The sequence below is a fragment of the Passer montanus genome, unplaced genomic scaffold, assembly GCF_014805655.1.
Source record: "Passer montanus isolate IOZ18808 unplaced genomic scaffold, ASM1480565v1 scaffold69, whole genome shotgun sequence".
Classification (NCBI taxonomy): Eukaryota; Metazoa; Chordata; class Aves; order Passeriformes; family Passeridae; genus Passer; species Passer montanus.
In genome coordinates, this window is record NW_024372036.1 from 1,193,668 (window position 1) to 1,215,354 (window position 21,687).

The 21,687-nt window shown below is 41.8% G+C and overlaps 1 protein-coding gene across 1 annotated transcript in view; it reads left to right on the top strand.

Moving 5' to 3' along the window:
* The window catches only part of DSCAM (DS cell adhesion molecule), a 439,507-nt gene extending 419,970 nt beyond the window's left edge, over positions 1–19,537 (top strand). The window contains exon 33 of the mRNA XM_039729460.1: positions 18,567–19,537. Within this exon, the coding sequence (XP_039585394.1) occupies positions 18,567–18,910 (344 nt within the window). The 3' untranslated portion in view covers positions 18,911–19,537. The remainder of the gene's footprint in view (positions 1–18,566) is intronic.
* The last annotated feature ends 2,150 nt before the right edge of the window (positions 19,538–21,687 follow it).

Here is a 21,687-nt window from a genome sequence, read left to right on the forward strand (position 1 = left end):
CTAAGAAACCAAATATCAAGACCATAAAAACTAAATAACAAAAAACTATAAAACATCTAAACTATAACCAGTCTTATACTCAAAAAAAATACAAACAAAAAACAAATCAACAAAACAAAAACCCCAATCAAAACTGTATACTTAATAATTTATTTATATATATATAAACAACTTCTACTTAATCAAGTTAATCAGCTATACAGAAATCCTAAATTTCCCACAAAGGTACTTGAGGTACATTCAACTCTTGGGCTCAAACATATTTCCAGATCACAAACATGGTGTTTTACTGATGCCTTAGTTCCCAACAGCACAGGCAAATTTTTGTGGTACTCTGAGGTCAAGCAGGTTAAAAAATCTCAGAAGATTTGTCAGTCTTTGTTACAGAATAGAGGATGTGACACAGCCGAGTAGGATTCAAATGGGAAAAAGGCATAATTATATTTGTTTGCTTTCTGAAAACATGATTTATTTTCTTTTCAATTATTTTCTTTTGAATTATTTTCTTTTGAATTATTTTATTTTATTTTATTTTATTTTATTTTATTTTATTTTATTTTATTTTATTTTATACATTTGCCAGTGGGAGTGCTGCTACTCAGAACCACAGAAAGTAATCTGAGGTGCTCATCTATGTGAAAAAGAGTAATGAATAATCTCTGGAGAGTCTTTTGTTCAATATTCACTATAGCAAGCAGTGGTTGTGAGCACAGAGGAATGGAAGGGAGGCAGTGGGATCAGAAAGGGTCATTCAAAAGCAGGAAAACTGAAAAGAAAGCATCAAGGGTTTGGCTGGAGAAAGCTGAAAGAAAAATGTGGGAAGAAAAAGCCCAAGCAGAAGGGAGACAGTTGTAATACTCAAGGCAGGAAATTAGTGTGTCACACAGATAGATAAGAGGGAAAACAAGTAAGAAATAAAGTAGTGGGAGAAATTGCTGATTTCTGTGTAGTCAAAGGGTAGAACCACAAACCCAGGAGCTGTAGAAACAGATAAAGATAGGAATTCTTTTCATTTCTAGCTCCAAAGAAGTAAGATAAATATTTGTCCGTGCTCTGCTAAAGGGAAGCATCTGCATTCACAGCTAAGTCAAAACTGAACTCTTTCCTTCCAAGCAGTCAACAGATATTTTTTTTACTATTTCTTTAACAAATATCTCCCTCTCTTTCCTTCCATGTTCCAAACACATTACTTTTGCATATTTAGTATTTGGAAATATTCTAATATATTCCATATTAAGCTCATTTTCTTGAGGGCAGATAGAACCAAAATTTGGTCCCTGTGCTTGAGCAAAAAATCTTCCAGGGTTGGAACAACCTTAGAGCCCCTCCAGTGATTTACAGACTTGTAGTCATGTTTAGCTCTGTTATTTTAATGGCTTTATTTTTTCCCCTTACTTTTCTTGATTAGCTTTAGCTTTCCTTTGCAGCAAAGAAAACAAATGTATTATAAAATTAATAATTAGCTTCATTACCTTGAAAGAATAATTGAGTGTTCCAGTGGGGCAATTTGAATGTTTGCCCATAAATATTGAATAATGTATTATTAAAGGTCACTTTATGAAGGGTTTTAAACAAAACATATGGATAGAAAAACTTTCAGCAGTAGCTGACAGACCAATATTTTAATTTTCAAGTCAGTGAGGAAACACTTACTGGGCATCTTTCTTCTTTTACCCACCACTTCAGAAATTTGCCAGAGGTAATTTGTAATTCAAATACAATTAATCAAAGTCATTCTCCATTTAAGGACATGGCAAAGAAATAAAAAAACTTTGGGTATTTGGTTTCAGTTGACGAGAACATTTGAGATAAATCACTATGCTGCTTCAGCACACCTTTATTCTTCCTTGAAGTAAATCTTTTCTTTCAAGAGGACTTTCACCTGTTTTCATGGTGCTTTGCTTTTCTTCTCAGCCAATTCAATCTTCCTGGGAAAATGTAATTTTCACTCACTTCTGCCTCTTGTACCTAATTTCTGTCCTCCATTTTCAGACTGCTGCCTGTTGCATCTTATGGGTGCAGTAAAGTTTTGAGAGTTTGCAATAAGTACTATTTGTTTTTCAAAATAATTCCCAACAATTACAGGACAGTCTGAAGAAAGACTGTGAGAAAAACTTATTTTGATAAGTGGGGCATTTGGCAATGAATCCACCCAATGGAAAAGGCTGAAAATTATCTCACAGAAGGTAACGATGGAGTTTGCTGGTGAATTCCTGTGATGGAGATGAGGCTCGGAGGTTTCTGCATCCTCTTTTTTGTCCTTCGCTTAGACAGGAGTGGCATTTGCTTTCCTCCAGTCTTCAGGCACTTCTCCCAATCACCATGATCACTCAAAGTGATCAAAGTGACTCAAAGACTACTGACAGAGGCCTCAATGGCATTGCCAGTTCCCTCAGCCCTTGCAGGCACATTCCATCACAGTCCATGCATTTACACATATCCAGTTTGCTTAAGCATTCCCTGACCTGATCCTTGCCCACCAGGGCTGAGTCTCTTGCTCCAGACCAGACTGTTCCACTGATCTCTTGGACCTGGGATTCCCGAAGGCTGCCCTGCCAGGGAAGACTGAGGCCAGTAAGGCATTCAGGGTCTCAGCCTTTTCCATGTCCTGTGTCAGCAGGTTCCACTCAGCAGTGGGGCCACATTTTCCCTGGCCTTCCTGTTGTCACCATAAACTTACAGAAAATCCCTTCCCTTTTTCCCTTCCTTCCCTTTTTATTTTCTTTCCTTTTCCTTTCCTTTTTCCTTTTCCCTTTCCTTTCCTTTCCTTTCCTTTCCTTTCCTTTCCTTTCCTTTCCTTTCCTTTCCTTTCCTTTCCTTTCCTTTCCTTTCCTTTCCTTTCCTTTCCTTTCCTTTCCTTTCCTTGAATAATTTCTTAACTGGGATCTCTAGTTTCTTACTTTTAAAAAGGAAATTATATTGTTTTGGAGAGCAATTCAGTATATTTAAAGTGCTGCTTTCAAAGATGTGCTAAAATGTTGATGAGATCAGTTACTTTTATTACAAATTTTTTGTATTAATTGCCAAGTAAATGATGTTAGGCTGAATCTTACTCAGCTGCAGTAGTCATTACTAAAGAAGAAAAAAAATTCTCAATAGAGAAATGGCAATCCCATTGTCTTTGACATCCCTGGACAGATTCATCTTCAGCTGGGCTTGGCCTTTCCTAACCACATTTCTGAATGTTTGGACAATGTCTCTGTATTCCCACTGGGTTATTCTTGCCTGCTTCCACCCTCTTGGGTACTCCCTCTCTGTGTCTGAGTTTTTCCAGGAGCTTTTTCTTCATATATAGAGGCCTCCTAGAATTTTTACCTGAGTTTCTGCTCACTGAGCATGGAGAAGGTGATCCTTGGATATCAACCAGCTCTCCTAGTCAGGAGGACACTTCAGCTGATGGTACAAGCAGCTGTAGATGTTTTCTGCATCATTGTCCTCACACCAGGCGAAAACTTTCAAGTATATGGAAAACATTTTTAAGCAGTCTTAAATTAAAAAAAAAAAAAACAACAAACCTATAGGAGTTTCTCTGAGTTTTCAAAAGGAAATGGAACATGGAAGTAAGATATTTTTTAATTAATTCCAACATTTGGTGTTTTGAAAGCATGTCCCACACATCCTTGTGTTCTGATCTTTACAACATCCCAAGCAGATTTGTGGAAAAAGATAAGATGAGAACAGATTGTCCAGAGAAACTGTGGCTGCCCCTGGATCCCTGGCAGTGCCCAAGGCCAGGTTGGACACTGGGGCTTGGAGCAGCCTGGCACAGTGGAAGGTGTCTCAGGGTGGCACTGGATGATCTTTGAGGTCCCTTCCAACCCAAACCATTCTGTGATTATTTGTAGTTCATGCCTCGTCATTAACAACAACACCACTACTTTCCCTTTTGTATTACCACATTAAATCTGCCAAGCAAACTGGAATTGCTGCCTAACAACAGCCTTGGCACAGCTTCCCAAAAGTGCAGGGGTGGATGCAGACCTGCCCAGGAGGAGTTGTGGACTGCACAGAGCTCTCAGACCTCATCTGCCCAGACCTTGGGTGTGAGCACCTGTAGATGGTGACATTTTTCAGGAAGCCATCAGGATAGTCATCATTAACAACACCACTACTTTCCCTTTTGTAGTATCACATTACAATCTGCCAAGCAAACTGGAATTGCTGCCTAACAACAGCCTTGGCACAGCTTCCCAAAAGTGCAGGGGTGGATGCAGACCTGCCCAGGAGGAGCTGTGGACTGCACAGAGCTCTCAGACCTCATCTGCCCAGACCTTGGGTGTGAGCACCTGTAGATGGTGACATTTTTCAGGAAGCCATCAGGATAGTCATGTGTCCCAGGAGGCACCTTAAAAAGAAAATTGAAGCAGTAAAAACAGCACAGCAGGATTTTAAAGCTGTGGGATAAATCCCATCCTTTACAAAAGTGAGTCTTCTCAGCCCCTGTGCATTGTTAAAATCCTTCAAGCTGTAAAAATGGTGGCAACACATTGTTTTCCTTGCATCTTTCTCAGCATCAAAACTCCCAGAAATTTGGGATTTGGATTATTGTTCTCCTCCCCACAGCTGTCATACACTAGCAGTTTGGTTAGTTAGATCAGGTCCTCAAGGAATCATTTAAGCAGGGCAAAACTGAGGCAATTTTTCATATAAATATTCATAAATTTCAACAATTGTAAACCCAAGTTTACCTGTGAGGTTGACAAATGAGCCAGTCCCTCATCCTCCAAAAAAGGGACAGAAATTGGAAAGAAATGCAGTCTCTTCCTACCTCCCACTGTGCCATCAAAGGGTCTGTAATGTAGAAAAATGGAAGATAATTGTAGAGGTTCAAAGAGTTTTATAATAATGTTCCCTTTTTTTCTGTTTTAAGAATAATAATCACAAATTGAGTTATCATAACAATTATTCTTCACTGCAATAAACATTGCTGGAGCAGTTTATTAAAAATAGATTCCCATTATTATAAAATTAAATCTCAGTAATAGCCTCAGCCAAGAAGCCTGTTGGGCTTTTTCTTCTCTTTACTCCTAAATTATTGTGCTGGAGAAAAGAACTGCTATTAACTGGGAAATATTTTGATACTTTTGTTTTTGCATCCTTATTTATGTCTGGGGTTCTTTTGTGGACAGACCACTTATTTGTATCCCCTGGCAGTGGAGTTCATGCTTGGAAGGAATAACATCAGATGAGGGCTTGAATGGGAAATATCTAGAAAATTTTAATTTCTTTCAATTTGCAGAAGCTTCCTTTCCCACAGGGGTACTGCAAAATCAGATCCCAAATTTTTCTCTTTTGCTAGTCAGCAGTAAAAAGAACCTTTGATTATATTTGACATTGCCCTTAGGGGTTTGTTTGACTTGGACCAGGAATTTCTCTACCTGATGTCACAAAACAAGTTCAAGGTCATTTTTGACCATCCCACCCCCTTAAAAGTTGGGAGAGATCACATGAAGGACTAAAGCATCCCAAATATGACCCCAGAGAAGAAATGTCTCTCAGGGATCTCTAGTAGATTTGGAAATCCATCCAAAGCATCTCAAGATTTTATATCTCAGAACTTCCTCCACAAACTTTCAGCTGGTGAAAGGAACCAGTTTGGAAAGAAGCCTGCTCATAAGCAGGGACAAACGGCATTTTTGAAGAGGCAAACTCTGAAAAAAAAGATTTTCAGGGACTGATTTCACAGCTATGAAGATTTCTGGGACATCCCACTCTCCACAGGGAACCTGAGTGCTTTCCTGGGTCCTTCCGTTTGACATTGCCCCTAGTTTGTTTGACTTGGACCAGGAATTTCTCTACCTGATGTCACAAAACAAGTTCAAGGTCATTTTTGACCATCCCACCCCCTTAAAAGTTGGGAGAGATCACATGAAGGACTAAAGCATCCCAAATATGATCCCAGAGAAGAAATGTCTCTCAGGGATCTCTAGTAGATTTGGAAATCCATCCAAAGCATCTCAAGATTTTATATCTCAGAACTTCCTCCACAAACTTTCAGCTGGTGAAAGGAACCAGTTTGGAAAGAAGCCTGCTCATAAGCAGGGACAAACGGCATTTTTGAAGAGGCAAACTCTGAAAAAAAAAGATTTTCAGGGACTGATTTCACAGCTATGAAGATTTCTGGGACATCCCACTCTCCACAGGGAACCTGAGTGCTTTCCTGGGTCCTTCCACCTGCACAAAGCAGGAGCTCCCCTTCTCCCAGCCCTGCTCCCCTGGAAGCACTTTCCTCCTGCTGTCCTTGTGTTCTTGCCTGAACAGCAAGAACACCATTTCTCTCCATTTTCCAGCCCTTCTCCTTGGCCCCCATGTCCCAGAGGAGGCTCCTTGTGTTCTTGCCTGGAGAGCAAGAACACCACTTCTTTCTCTCCATTTTCCAGCCCTTCTCCTTGGCCCCCATGTCCCAGAGGAGGTTTGAACAGCTGACATTGCCTTTTAACATCAGCCCAAGGCCTGCTCTCAACCCAGCCCTCACCATCCAGATTTGGGCACTTTTTGGGTTTTCACAGCTGGGCACCTCAGACCAGCAGCCCCAGTCTAGCTCTTAAACCTACTGCATATTAACTAGGAAAAAATACTGATTTACCTCTCCAGCTTTGCTGAATGATCAGGTTCTCTCTGTATTTCAAATGCCTTAATTAGCATTTTTGACCCAATTTGGAAATTTCTCGCTGTTTTGACTAATCCTGATGACTGAACAGCAAAGCCTTAACATGCAGACAAGCCTTGAGCTAAAGAATGCAAGTAATTTATTAAAAGATTTACCAGGGTCCCTTAAATGCAGTCTGGATATCACCTGCAGTGCCTAAATGTTGTTTTAAACACCCAAGTCAAGAAACAAATCTTCTTTTCCAGAATTCAGTCACTGCAGCTAAAAATAAGCTGCTTAGCATAATGAGAAAAATAAGAATCAGGCAGCAGTAGAAGGCACAGTATTTTTCCAGTGTCAGCCCCGAGATGTGAACTCTTTAGCACTGCCCTGTGAGTTCAGGGGTGAAGGAGCTATTTCCCTCTGACACAGGGATTGGAGTCTGTTTAGGGACTGGATTTTTGTTGGAAAGCTGCTGACAGAGCTCCACTGACCATGGCTGAATCCGACACAAATTCGGCCACGGGGGATTCAGCAAAGGCTGGGACTCTTGGCAGCTCACCTTTAGCCTCCTTTCCCCATGCCTGTTATATGATCCTGACTGAAAATGGGGAATAATTCCATTAATTCCATTGTTTCCAGATCCAAAACTGAATGTCTTGAGGATGCAGAGGAATCTATGTATCTTTCTGTTGTTGTTGTTCAGAAATCCCACAGCAAAGTACACAAAGGCTGAGATAAGGGTTGTTTTCTGGTCTGGTTTTATATTTGCACTGTCTGGTTCGAAATGCAGAATATATATGAAATCTATATATATGAAAATTTTGAAATAGAATATATATGAAAAAATATGAATATATATATACACACACGCTGTGTATCATGTGTATACAGAACAAAGAAATCCCCATCCTGACTCTACAGGGGGAGACCAAAATTCAGTTTTGAGAGAAGTACATAAGGAGACAAATCAAAATAAGCAGGTGGAAAAACAGAAGGACAGGCATAGAGTGGGGAAAAAACCTTCTTGTCTACATTTTTAACAGTAGTAAATACTCTTAGCATGACTGTTAATTTGTATATATATATATATGTGTGTGGTGTATCCTGAAGTTACTCCCCTAGATGAGCATCTCTAATGTTTCCATATTAAATCTTCTGTGCATGGAACACCTTCTCTTTAGTTTCTGTGCACTGTTGGAAAAGCAGGAGCACGTCACAAAAAGACAGACTGTGCCATTTGCTGCTTATCCTAGAAATGGCACATCAGTGATGAGAGGAAATTGCCTTTATCTTGTCTCAGGTTTTATTTCTGTGGAGTATCAAGAGCTTTTTCTCCCTCAGCTGAGAAAAGCTGAATGTTCTGCAGGGATGAAAACCATTTAATTCTGCATTTAATTTGATGTGACTACATGCTTGATATTGTTGGCTTTGTTTTTCATTCTGGTGGATTTGCAGACAGGAAGACTCACACTGCAAGTTTTTTAACCATGCCAGTACAATAAAAATGAACTTAAACAGCTTCAGATCAGAAGCTGAAATACTCTGGGATCAGAAAGGAAAACAATATCAGTGTGAATCTTGAGTTTAAATAGGAGAGCTGTTCAGTTACAAGATTTCTGTGCAATTGTGATGTGGAAGTTCCATTTTAGGTACTAGGGGAGATGTCTGCAACATAAATTGAAGTCACTGGTGGCACTGGACCAGGTTTTCCAGAGAAGCTGTGGCTGCCTCATCCCTGGATGTGTTCAGAGCCTGGCTGCACTGGGCTTGGAGCAGCCTGGGATAGTGGAAGGTTTTGAAACTAAATGATGTTTAACATCCAACTCAGACCCTTCTGTGAGTCTGTGATTAAAGCAATATAAATTATTTTTAAAATTGTCACCTCTGAATCAGTGATAGTGATGTTAGGAAGAGATTTTTTTTAATTAGAGGAGAGAAACAAGTGGTACCAGTTCCTCAAAGACACTGTGAGGAGTGTGAAACAGAAAAATTACCTCCTCCTGTTGCTTCCTAATTTAGTCTTTATTTTGATTTCAAAATAACACTGGCTTTGGAAAAAGAAACAGCATCTCAAACTCTGCTGGTTCAGGATACTCTTGGGGGGTTTTTTTACCATTTCTTCCAGACTAAAATTTGCACATTAAGGAAAACCCCTCCCTCCCTCCAAGAATGCTCATTTTCTATATTTTGATTAGCAAAAAAAAAACTTACTAAAAGTGAGCAGTTTTTAAAATTTTATTTTGGTTTTCTAAAGTGGATTATTTTGTTTATATATACATATAAGCTGCAGCTATTAGACTACCCATGTTGTCTGTAGCTTTAGACACATTTGATTGAGCTGAAGTTACTGAAGAGTTTTATGCCTTAAGCAAGGATTACATTTATCAGTAAATTTTCAGCTACTTTCGTGTTCTTACATTCGTAACTTCAATATTAAATTGTTAAAACTACCAGCAAAAGTTCCAAATCAAACCAAAGATGCCGTGTCCACTTCAATAAACACAACAGATATTTTATAACACTTCTGCGAAGTGCCCCTAACTTGAACCTCACTTCTACAAAAACTAGATTTTTAATTTTGAAAATGCCAAATAATTTCACCTTCACAGTGCTGGGACACAGTGTGTGTGATTTTTGCTGTCAGCCAGCTCAAGGCTGGGATTTCCATCCAGACAAGAACAGATCCAGCCCTGCTTTAAAGTCCTTTCAGACATTTACAGCCGTTCCTGATTTAATTAACTCAGGCTCTGTTGTTCCCCCCTGCCAAGAGGACCTGAGTGCAATCTGAGCTCTACAGGAGAGCTGGCACTACCACACCTGAAAATGGAAACCAAATCTTACCTGCAAGAAAGGTCATGCTTGTGCTCTTCTTGGGAATTAAAGCAGGAAATCATACCACTAGAGAAAAAAAAAAACTTTCGTTTTTAACAGTCCTAATCTGACTGTAGTGATGGTCTGTGCCATCCATGGAAGAGCTTTAAGTGCCGGCCTTGAAAGCACAGCTCTGCAGATGGATTTCAGTGTGGAAATATTCAGCATCACTAATTTAAATGTGAGAGCTGTGAGAACCCCTGCTCCCAGGGGATTCATTAACAAAAATGCAGTGGTGCACCCTCAGCACCACTCAGGGGATTCAGACTAATGGACTTGGGGAGACTGAGTCACAGAAATTCCTGGAGAAACTCCCCCCTGCCTCAGCAGAGAGCAGGGCAGTGCTGGTGTTGGTTTCCTTGCTGTAGCCTGACCTGCCCAGCTCTGTGAGCAGTGGTTTTGCTCTCCTGTTGTCGTGGCATGGTCAGGTTTATCCCTGAATTCACAGGAATGGCTCAGAGCTTGGAGTTGGAAAACCCCAGCTCTACAGAGACAGGGCAACTGAGAGGCATTTTAAAAGATTTTATTCCATTATAAGTCTTGTAGACGGGTGAGACACAAGAGATGTAAAACTCAATGCCATTCTATCAGAAGCCACCCTATTTCCTGGTTACAATACCCTATAAATGTATTTCAGCCTATTAGACTTTGCCACACAATGCTGCTAATAGTTCTAACACCGCATATTATTCTGAAAATGTCAAATTATTTCATCTTCACAGTGTTGGGACACAGTGTATGTGATTTTTGCTGTCATCCAGCCCAAAGTAACCAGCAGCAGGGGTTTCCATCCAGACAAGAAGAGATCCAGCCCTGCTTTCAGGTCCTATTACTAGGACCTTATAAATAATAGGTCACCTCTTATTTTCCTGCACATTGCCTTGCTACACTGCATCTTTCACAGTTCTAATTCTCCAAAATATCTGTGTTTTATTGCAAGGCCATCTTTTGAAACTTGTTTCTAGTTCAATCTCTCTCTCAGCCATGCCATCTCTATTCCACAGCCTTCCTAAGTCAGCACACCTTCTCTCAGAGTTTGCGTGCAAACTCTCAAATATATAAGGCTCTGTGAGCTTTCAGTCAGCTTTTGAGAGTCCTTTACAAATCCATTTCTCACACCTGGAGAGGTCAACGGAGCAGCTCCTGCTGATTCCAGTGAACCCTGGAAACTCCTCACCTCTCCAGCCTCTGTGCTGAATCCAGGCTCCCAGCACATCTCAGGAATAAACCTGTTTCCATGGAGCCACCATCGATTTAACCCCCAGCCGAAGTGATGTATAATTGAGCAGCTTCACTGCACCCAGGACCCGCAAATTAGTTTCAAAAGTCCAGCCTTGCTAACCAGGGGCACCTCGCTGAGGTTTCCAGCACGGTTTTCCAAGTTTTCCCAGCCACTGGGCAGGAGGGTGCTGTGTCAGAACATCCTTAAAAATGCATGAAGCCGCTTGCGTGACAAGGCGCAGACGGGGAGGGAGCGCTCCTGGCCTTACCTTTTCTGTCACCATTTCATTATTTATTGACAGATTTGCTGACTTTACTCCTGGGGTGGGTATTGATTTACACAGTGAGGCCCCTTTTACATGTTTTTATAACTTAGACACCTCATTAAATCCAAGCAGGAAGGGATTAGTTGTGCAGGTGCAGCAGCCCTGTGAGGCTGGAGATCCACATGGCTTATCCACAGGGTCTAAATCTATCTGACCCCTGGAGTTAATCAATTTTTCCCTTCCTTACTCAGCTCAGTGTCAGAGAAACCCTTAAAAATACATCAGTTCTCCTTAAAGTTACTTCTGGAAAGGACAAAGCATCTGGCAGGTCTTTTGAAAGTGCAGCACTGTGTTAGAGACCCAAGTTCTGCTTACAGAAATGCAAACCAAAAACGTGCTTCAATTCCTGTTCCATTAGATCTTCCAGGAAGAGGTAACAATGTGATAATCAAGGCTCCTGCCATCCTCTCAGGCAGCTGCACAGTCTCTTATGTCGGTGGAGTTCAGACGGATGATCTCAGTTCAGCTACAGCAGTCATGCTTTTGCTTTAAGACATCTTGATCAAAGGCTTTTTCTTGGAATCAGAAGGCTTAAATCTAAATAACAAAATGAATCACCTTTTAAAAAAGAGAAAAAAAATCCACATTAGTTGGAATCCTCATTTTCAGTCACTTAAACCTAATCTCCAGTAAGTAGAAATCAATTTAAAGTCTTGCTGAAATCAATAGAGCCAGTGATTTATAGCAGTAGCAAATTTGGCTCCTGAACTACAGATTTCCTGATAGCCTGGTGTTCCTTAAGAGATAACTCCAACGATTGTAGTCAACAGCAACTGTTGTTTTTATTTTGTTCTGTGAATCACAGCTGGTATTTTGAGTATTTTTATGAAAATGCCAGTTCTAGCAGACTGCAATGTGAAACACTTAACTAGGTGTTAGGGATCTCCAAACCATCCATGAGGGTGCAGTTTTTGTGTAGAAAGTCACAAAGTACAGCCCTGCAGGGGTGACAGGGAATTCTCATTTCTCCAGCTAGAAATGGGAAACCTGGCTATTTCTCTAGCATTTTTCACCTATTTAGGTGAAAAACATAAACAGCAAAAGGGTGAGGTGTTTTTCTGCCTGCTGAAGCACAGAGAGAAGCATGAGAGGATGTGATGCTGTGGGTCAGGGAGCCAGGAAGGGCAGGCTGGCAGCTGAAATGAGTCCTGCATTCAGTCAGTTTAAAAATACCTCCCAAATGCTGAGCACATTAATATTTTTTCCTGGGCACCTGAGCAGAGGTTGAAGCTGCTCTGGAGAAGGGAAGGGCACGTGCCTGCTCTCACAGCAGCTTTTTCACTAATGAGGAAGCTGTGCACTGTCTCCTCCTTCCTTCCTTTCTCCTTCTGCTGCTTGGCTGTTCTCAGACCTTCTGCCATTTATTCTGGATCACCTGAGAGGATTATTAAATCCAGTTTTTGTCTTGAAAAAGTGGCCTGAGCAGGAGCCTGTGTGTGCTGATAATGGTGTGCTCCTGTCACAGAGAGTGAGCTGAGATTCTCACTCATATGGCCAGTCAGAAATTTGCACATGGAAATTCCATCTCCATTTCCATTACTGATCAACACTGGCTCTAGAGAGTGGAGCCCTGGCATTCAAAGCACTCTTCAGAAATTTTTACTCTATTTTTGGTATTTCACTGCAAGAAAATAACAATTATCAAAAAATTGGGAAGGCAGCTCCACACTGAGCAGATCCTGGGACCTGTATCGGCCGAGCAAGGAGGTGCAGGACTGATCCTCTTCACCCTCCCTTCTTTGCCAAGCAGGACACAGGGCCAAGCTAAGCAAATAATTGGCTTTATTGCTCATTAAATGTGTTTGTCCCTGGTGCTGCAGAGCCCTGCAGGTGAGGGGATGGTTTCGGCGCAGTGCGGACACGAGATGGACAGGCAGGGAGCACCAGCAGCTTTCCAACCCTGACAGCAGCAATTGTGAGAAATGTTACTGCTGCTATCAGCCTGGCTTCAGACCAAGCTGCTGCTGTCCAAGAAAGCTTTGCCTGCTAGGTTTTTAATGGTGTGTCAGTTCTGGATGTGACAAAGGCCTCTGAGCATCACTTACACTAGTTTGTTTTTTTTTTCAGCAAACCTCTCACCTTGTCCTTGCAAACTCTTCACTTTTTCCTTGTTTCTAATGCAAGTTTTCCCTTATATGCAGTCTTTGTCCTGAAAAACAGCCTGTGAGTAGCAGCAAAGGCTTCACTGATTTATTTACCGTGCTAGTGAGCTGGAAAAACCAACTGTAATTTTTTAATCAGCATAAACCTGAGCTTGGAACTACGTCAGCAGCTCTGTCTCCTTTGCTTCCTTTCAAAGAAAAACACAACATCCCACCAGTCCTTCCCCTTCCAAAGTCAGCAAAGCCAAGAGATGCCCAGCAGAGTGGGACTCCATCTGCACAGCACTTGTACACCCCCAGCACTGCACAAGGTCATAATTTGCTGCTAAATCAACATAATTACATAATCAGCACCTTCCCTGAGCTTACAGGGCTGTAGGGACTCCACCCTGGCAGGGTTTCTGATCCCATGGAATCATCCCAGAGAAATCTCTGAGAGCTTTTTTTCTGCCCACTCCCCTCTTGAAGCAGGATGTGTGAATGCCCTGTTCAAGCAGTCTCATCCTTACCTTTGTTAAATAAAAAACCCTGTCGCAGTCACCAGCCCTGCTCCTCAAAACCTCCTGAGATAATCTCTCAAATAGCACAGAATTTCCTCCACATGGCAACCACAACTTGAAAACCCTCAGGCTGTCACCCTCACTGATGGTATCTCTGTTGGAGTGTTGTGAAGACAAATTGCTTTTGCTTTAGTGGAGGCTCTGATTCATGAAAAAATGCATAGACCTCTCATGTAAAAACTTGGTAAGAGCATCTTTTTTTGCAGTCTGTGATGATCCTTGTATTGAAAATAGCACAAATCCTTAGAAATTTTTTTTTCTGGAGTAGATGAAAGCAAAAAGAAAAACACCATGGAAGCTCTCTGGCATTTGAAAGAGGAATGAGGTAAATCTGTTGGGAGAAAGGAGTGCTTCTCAGCTTGGTTTAGTTCTGCAGACGAGACAGCTGTCTTGAATAAAATCCAAGAAAAATTCAGCAGTGATGTTTTTCCCTGCATGTAGCCTGTCAAATTCATCCCAACCCTTCCCACACCTGAAGCTGACCTCTGGAATATGGCTAAAAATGTCTGTTGGTTTTTTTTGCAAAGTGTTTTATATCAGCTTAGTTGTACTGAAATAAGGATAAATTCTTTTTATTCAGTGTTGCATTAACTCAGAAAATACTCCTTTTTTTGTAGAATGTGTTGCTTATTATAAATATCACAGTAAGTGATTTTTAGCATTTGTTTACAAATATTTATTTGAACTAACATTTTCTTAAATGTACTATACTAAATAATTCATTAGAGGGCTGGCCATTAAGAAAAAAAAAACTGAGGTAGCTCTGGTTTAAATTGCAGCATTCAGATTTGACTGGGTGCTTATTATTTCTGTACAAACTCAAGGTTCTTATACAGCAAATTCTCCTTTCTTAAAAATTGCAGAATCACTGAAAGGTCAGGATGGAAAGGGACCTCTGAAGATCATCCAGTCCAAACCCCATTTTTAAAAATGCATCAGAAAATTGTAGTTTTAGAATGTCTTTTGTACTAATTAAGCCAAAATGCATGAATTATTAAACATGCTCATTTACAGTGCTCATGCACTTGAAAGGTTTGCTTTCATTACTAATAAGGCACAAACATAGCTGAAAAGAGGTAATTAGAGCATCAAAGGCAATGAACCATCCTGAAACTTCATAATGTTTTGCCCAAAAAAACGTCATTCAGCTGAACAGCAAGAAACCAAAAAAATGCCTACACTGTTGTGTCCAGAGGATGAGAACGAAAGTCTTCCCAAGCAGCTCCAGAGATACAGCAAGAAGCATTTTTTCCTGCTCAAAAATACCTTCAGAATTGATGTAGGAATGGCAAAGGTGAACCCCTGTGGTTACATTTCAAAGATTGTGTTTTCAAGTCAGAAACCCATTAGTTCTTCTAAATCAAAGACTTTTTCTTTTTTTTCATCCTGCGAGACCGTTTCAACCCTAGCACAGAAGAAAAAAGTTCCATTCTCAAAATTTTTCTTTGCCAGTGATTTTAATAATGTGCCCTGTTTTACAAGCAGTTGCAGGGAGAGATGCTCCTTGCAGATGAGAAGGAGCACTGATGCTTTTTATGATGGGGAAATGTGTACATCACATCAAATAATGAGGGCTCTGCATAAACCATGTCAGAGATTGTGCTTTGAGTACCCAGCTTTGGAGAACGAGTTACACTCTGTGGTTTCTCATTACTGAAATCCTGCTGGAACTTTGCCCCCAGACATTTAGAAAATTGCAGTAAAATGACTGCATATTGTTTACACAGATTATTGACTATGCTTTCTTATGTAGATTTAAGGAGGGGGGGAAAAAAGCTCTTTTTTACATAGCTCCAAGCTCCTAAATACACTTGAGAAATGTCTAGACAGCAGCTTGAAAACCAACCTCCATCTCTGTAAGGTTCAATGCTCATCTTTTTTGTAGTCCACTGATACCCGTGGCTCTCAAGAAGCAGCAAATGTGCCAAGCACAGAAGCAGCTCCTGAGGTACCCAAGGGAGCTGTCAGTGAGCCACGCTCCAGCTGCTGCTCCACACCAGCTCCTTCCTGGAAAGTCAACCAAAAAAACATAAGGCAGAAAATGAAGTAGAAAGAAGTAGCAGGTGTAAAATGTCCTGGCTGGTGTTAACAAGGCAGTGGCAGCCCCTCACGGGCAGTGCTGGGTGACAGACACCTTTGGGAAAAGGCCGATTGTTGTGGGAAATGGAAACGTGGAGTGGTTTGGGTTGGAAGGGATGGCAAAGTTCATCCAGTTCCAACCCTGCAGCCACAGGCAGTGACACAATCCACTGTGCCAGGCTGCTCCCAGCCCCAGTGTCCAGCCTGGCCTTGGGCACTGCCAGGGATCCAGGGGCAGCCACAGCTGCTCTGGCAATTCCATCCCAGCCCTGCCCACCCTGCCAGGGAACAATTCCTCATTCCCAATATCCAGTCTAACCCTACTCTCTTTTAGTTTAAAGCCATTATTCCTTATCCTATCACCCCATGCCCTTGTCCCAAGTCCCTCTCCAGCTGTCTTGGACCCCCCTTAGGCACTGGAAGGGGTTCTGAGGTCTCCCTGGATCCTTATCTTCTCCAGGCTGAACAACCCCAGCTCTCCTCTCCTATCTCCAGAGCAGAGGTACTCCAGGACTGGGTTCAACATAGAAAATTTTTCTTCTTCTGCTGGGGCTGAGGGACCCCAGTGGAGCATGGGAGTGGGAGAAAAACCCCCTTTTCTGACCCCAGCAGTCTCCAAACATTCCTGGCGGGAGGGAAGTCATCACTTTGGCATCAGAATTAGTCCCAAAGCTCTCACACCTGCTGTTGCCATCTCTGAGGTGCATTTTGCTGGCCCTGACAGTGAAACCCCCACAGCTGAGACAGCCAAACCAAGCTCCTCAAAACATCCATTGCACAGAGGGCAGAGACAGATTTGGGGAACATTACACTCATTCCTACACTCTCTCTGCCACTGGGGAGGAGTGGGGCAGGAACAGAACATAATTCTCCAGGATATTGCAGTGCTGCACAAGGCACAGCCACAGGGAGTGAGTGGCACAAGAACTTCCCATCCTGGCTGTCTCCTCCCCTCACAGGGAATGCTCCTTGGAGCCAAGCAACCCCACAACTGCATTTTGGAAGGGACTTGCACTACAAGGGGATGCAGAAGCAGAAGAAGTGATGTGACCAAGGGTGCCAGGGGGTCAGGGCAGGTGTTGGATGTGCCCACGGGCAGCTTGGCTCAATGCCTGGGGAGAAGTGCAGTGAGTTGGTGCCTCCCTGCTCCTGTGTCCATGTCCTGCTGTCCTTCACCCCAGCAGCAGCAGCAGCAGCAACGTTGCTGCCTCAGCTGAAACAGGTCTGACAAGCAGAATTGTGCTTGGCATGAAAGGTACTGCAGGAGAATCAGGCAAACCAAGGAGTAAAACCAATTAAAGTTAACACCACCCATTCCTCAAGAGGCAATCAGAGTGATTATCATGACAAACCTCCCCCTCTCCCTCCAACTCCACGGTGTGTGTCAGGCTCATCTTGAGATACTCCACGGGGGTAAAACACCACGTGCTGCGAGCCTCTGCTGGAGATGCATCCAGAAAAAGACATATGGTGTTAGACTGTGCCTGAGGGATTTCTATAGGAATAAACACAGATTCTGGCCAAATGCAACTCCTCAGCAATTCTCTGTCTGTGACCTGGAATTACAGATAGAGCAGATGCTGTTGGTCTTTTAGCTAAGACTTGCTGTGCCGTAACTTACGTGGGAAAGCAGAGGACCTGTTTTATTTTAGGTCATTGGACAGCTTTTAGCTGGGCTAGAAAGAACAAAATTGTTATACATTGTTTTATTATGAAGAACTGCTTTCCTGGTCTGTTGTTTATGCCACTGGCACAGGTCAGCCTTAATTTCTCCTGCTGTAAATAGCTCACGGAGAGCTACACAGGTGGTGTGGTGCCAAGAGTCTCCTGCTTTAAACATTCAGGATGCATCCCATCTGTAGATGAGGCTCTGGGTTTGATGTCAACCATAAAAAAAGCAGCTCCTCACCTGCAGAGATCTGTAAAGAAAGAAAAATACTGCTCTGAATGCTTCTGTAACTGTGCTTTTTTTCATACATAGGTGAGGTTACACCATCAAATATTTTTAGAAGGGAATGTCATTATGTGCCTGATTGCCTCTCATTTCCTTGAAGGATCATCATGAATGCCTAACAGGCCCAGGAGTCAGGGGAAATAATGAATAAGAGGTTTTCTTGACAATACAAAGCAGAAAGTTGATGCAAGAGCTCAGCTGCCAGTGCCAGTGCATTTTGTTACCACAAAACCAGCAGCACCTTGGTGGTCACAGTGGTAAAAAAATTATTAGTGAATTAAACACAGTGCTGATGGCTGACAGTTAAATTCTGTTATATGAGGACAAGAATGCTTCTGTTTTAGTAAGAAATCTCTTGAAGACTACAGCCTTAGCACTCTTGCACACATTTAAAATAGTTTAGTCATTCTACTCAAGATTGGGGCTCATTAATTGGAATTGTGAAAGTTTCCATTTAAAATGGAAAATAAAAATCGGAAATTTAGTGACCCTCCACATTTTCCAAGTTTTTGACAAAGGAAAACCAAGACCTTTTCTTTTCAGATTTTGAGAAAAAGCTCCTGGTCTTTTCATTTTATCTCCTTCCTGCTGTGAGAGTATGTGAAGAACATTGCACTTCTCATTCCATTGTGAAGCAAATATTAAGAGCGAATTCCTGTGGATCCTCCCAAAAGGAATTTGTTGCACAATTCTGTAAGATCATAGCACAGTAAATGGCTGACAAATAATCTGTCAGTGATGAATTCTGATCACAGATCCTCCCCTTTGGTGGCCAAACCAGCTCAAGCCACTCCCGCCGGGCAAGCGCCGCGCAACGCACGGCCCAAAATAAAATCTCACCTCTCCCTTTTGCCTCCCCAGGTGATCTCATGCATTTGCCACCCTACCTTAGGATGGACTTTTTATTGAACCGTGGCGTGCAGGGCACGAGCAGAGACCTGGGTTTGGGGCAAGCCTGCTTGGAGCCACAGAAAAGCCGAACCTTGAAGCGTCCCACCGTGCTGGAGCCGATCCCCATGGAGACATCCTCCACGAGAGATGTCCAGTCATGGCAACCTGGTGCTGTGGCAACGTTACCTCAGCGAGAAGGAGCTGAGCTAGGACAGGCTCAAGCAAAAATGAGCAGCTCCCAAGAATCCCTGCTGGACTCCCGGGGCCACTTGAAAGGAAACAATCCCTACGCAAAATCTTACACCCTGGTATAACGAAAAGAGCATGGCTGGACAGTGGCTGTAAATATTTACATTGAAAAACAAAACAAACAAACAAACAAAAAGTCCAATGAAAGCTACCTTTTTTTTATTGAATTCCAATATTTATAATTAAAGAAGAAGATTGCCAAAATATTTGACAAAAAAATAATAATATGAACGACAGACAGTGCAAAGACTCTCTTGCTTTTTTTCTGTCTGAGTGTGAGCTTCATCTGACTGGACATCTGAATTTTTGGGTAAAAGAGTCCAGTTTTCTGATCTTCACAAGCGTTTGTGTTTTTACTGATTTTCTACGAAGTGCATGGAGACTTAACAAAAACATTTTAACTGGAAGTTCCATCAGACAAGATTTAAAAGGGAAAAAAAATCACAAAAAAAAAAAAAGAAAATCACCCTCTTTGTGAATTCAACAGGAACATTGATTTGGAAAAACAAAAAGTCTTTTGTCATGTTTGCACTTTTTTTTTTTAATTAGAAAATGGGTCCTTGATTGTTCTTTTTTTTGTTGTTAATTAGGATGAGTGATGTCAGTGGAGTGAGGAGATTGATTTGGGTTTTTTTTTTAATATTAATTTAATGAGACACTCTTTGCATTTTGTCTATGCGAAATAAAAGGGTCTTCTGCCTTTATTTGTGATGTCTGCTTCCATCACCTTTTGCTGTGGTTTTCCCAAAGGGTGATAATCATGTCAGTGCCATCCTCTGAGTAATGTCTTCTATTGCCTTGGCAAAAAGGAAAAGGAACTCAGGGGTCACATTTTTGGAAAAAAAATTGGGATTCACCTTTTTTTCTGCCATGAGGCAAAGAGGGCAAAGGCTTCAAGCCCTGAGTGCTCTGAACCAAACCCACCCAGGACTCAGCATTTGGTCCATCTCATACCAGGAGGTTTTGGTTGAGCTTCAATATTTTTTGGATCAGAAGAAATGCGTTGACGTTATTTTACTTCCTCCTTAGAAATGGATCTTTATTCCATTTGGGAGCAGCTCTTATGGAAATTCTTTGCTTACGTAAGGACTGGGGTGGAAAAAAACCGACAACTTTTCCCATAATAGGAAAAATGGGAGGAAAAAAGTTATTCCAGGTCTTTCTCTAGAGGAAAAAAAAGCTTGTTACGTGGGAGCTGTCAGCTCGCATTACTTTGTTGCATCCTCTGATTCCATGAGAAGTGATATTGCTTGTTTTATGCAGAGCATAAATTATTGAGTACCACAGTCGGTGTTTTTAACACAACAGCCTCGCTAAGTGCCTCCTCGTGTGTGCCCTGGCCACTTGTGTGTGCCCTGGCCAAGGCAACACGGAGCAGAGCATCCCAAATTGGTGCCAAAACGCTGCTCAGCACTGGCTGGAGGTGCCAGCCATGCCCTGGCAGCAGCAGAGCTCGGAGTGCTCGGGCAGGGTGGGAGCTCCCCGCGATTTCCGTGGCTGTGGGCATTGCTAATGCGAACATTTCTGCACCGTGCTCAACTCAGATTGCTCTAAAACACAAAAGTGCAGCAATGCCTGGTTGTTTTGTCACTGTTTTTAATGGGATTGTGCTGTTGAAAGGGCACTAAGTGAGCCAAGTACTTTAAGTGTCTTGAAATGAATCAGGTGGAGCTTGCACCCCTAGCTCTGCCAAGCCCAAGGGCTAAAGGTCTGCAAAGTTCAACAGAAGAAGCCAGGTGAAGACATCCTCAAGGTATGTACGTCTTCTAGACCTGCAGATTGCTGAGATGTCACTTAAGGGATCATTTCCCATCTAGTCTGCATGTCTGACCAATATGGTTATAAACATTTAAAAAAATTTTTAAAGTACACCAAAATATAAACAAACAAAACCCCCTCTCCCCCCCAAAAAAAAATCCAAACAAAAAAAAGCAACAGCCAACCTTTTGCCTCCAAAGCAGAAATTAAAAATTAAATGTTAAGAATTACCCATGAAGTATTTCCAAACAGAATGAAGTAACTATCTGTTAGCATTATGTTTTAGTTATGGGGGTGTTCGGTCAAAGGTTGGGCTCAATGATCTTGGAGGTCTTTTCCAAGCTTAACAATTCCATGAAAAAAAAGATTAAGCTATTCATTTGCTTTGGTTTGATGTGTTATTTCCTTTTCCATAGAGAAAAATGGTGTTAATAAGAACCTAATTAAAACATGCAGAAAGAAATTTCTTTTACTATTTCCTATTGAAAAAACACAGAAAATGAAACTTTTATAGAAGATTTTGGGGCAATTCAGTCCTATTTTATTCCCTCAAAAGTCTTTCTGCTGTGCTCAGCTTGAGGTGGATGGGGCATTAGCACTGCCATGTAGAAATAAAAATTGATTTACTCGGTAGCATTCAGGACTTTTGAGTCTCCAAACACTTTCATATTCTACATTCAAAGCTTCCTCCTTGTCCTCTGTAAAAAGGTGAAAAGCTTTTGGACAAAATTGAGGTTTGATGCATTTGTTCCTGTGGCTCTTGGCTTCCCTCAGGCACAGGGGTGATGGGTCCTGTGGCTGCCCATCAAAACTTCAGTGGCAAGCAAGAATGAACGAGCAATGGAGGCAGGAAATAGGCCCATCAGTGGCAGGCAAGAATGAACGAGCAATGGAGGCAGGAAATAGCCACTTTTTTTTTTAAACTCCTGGTGATAGTGGAAATATTCCAGCATCTCCCTGCATCTACATTTGGCTGATGATCTGGAAAAGTGTCAACCGTCCTTGACTTAATGAGACTTCCTCCTCATCTGTATTCAATGTGCCTGCTAATATCCATCCTCCTTATGAACTAAGGATGCCTTTG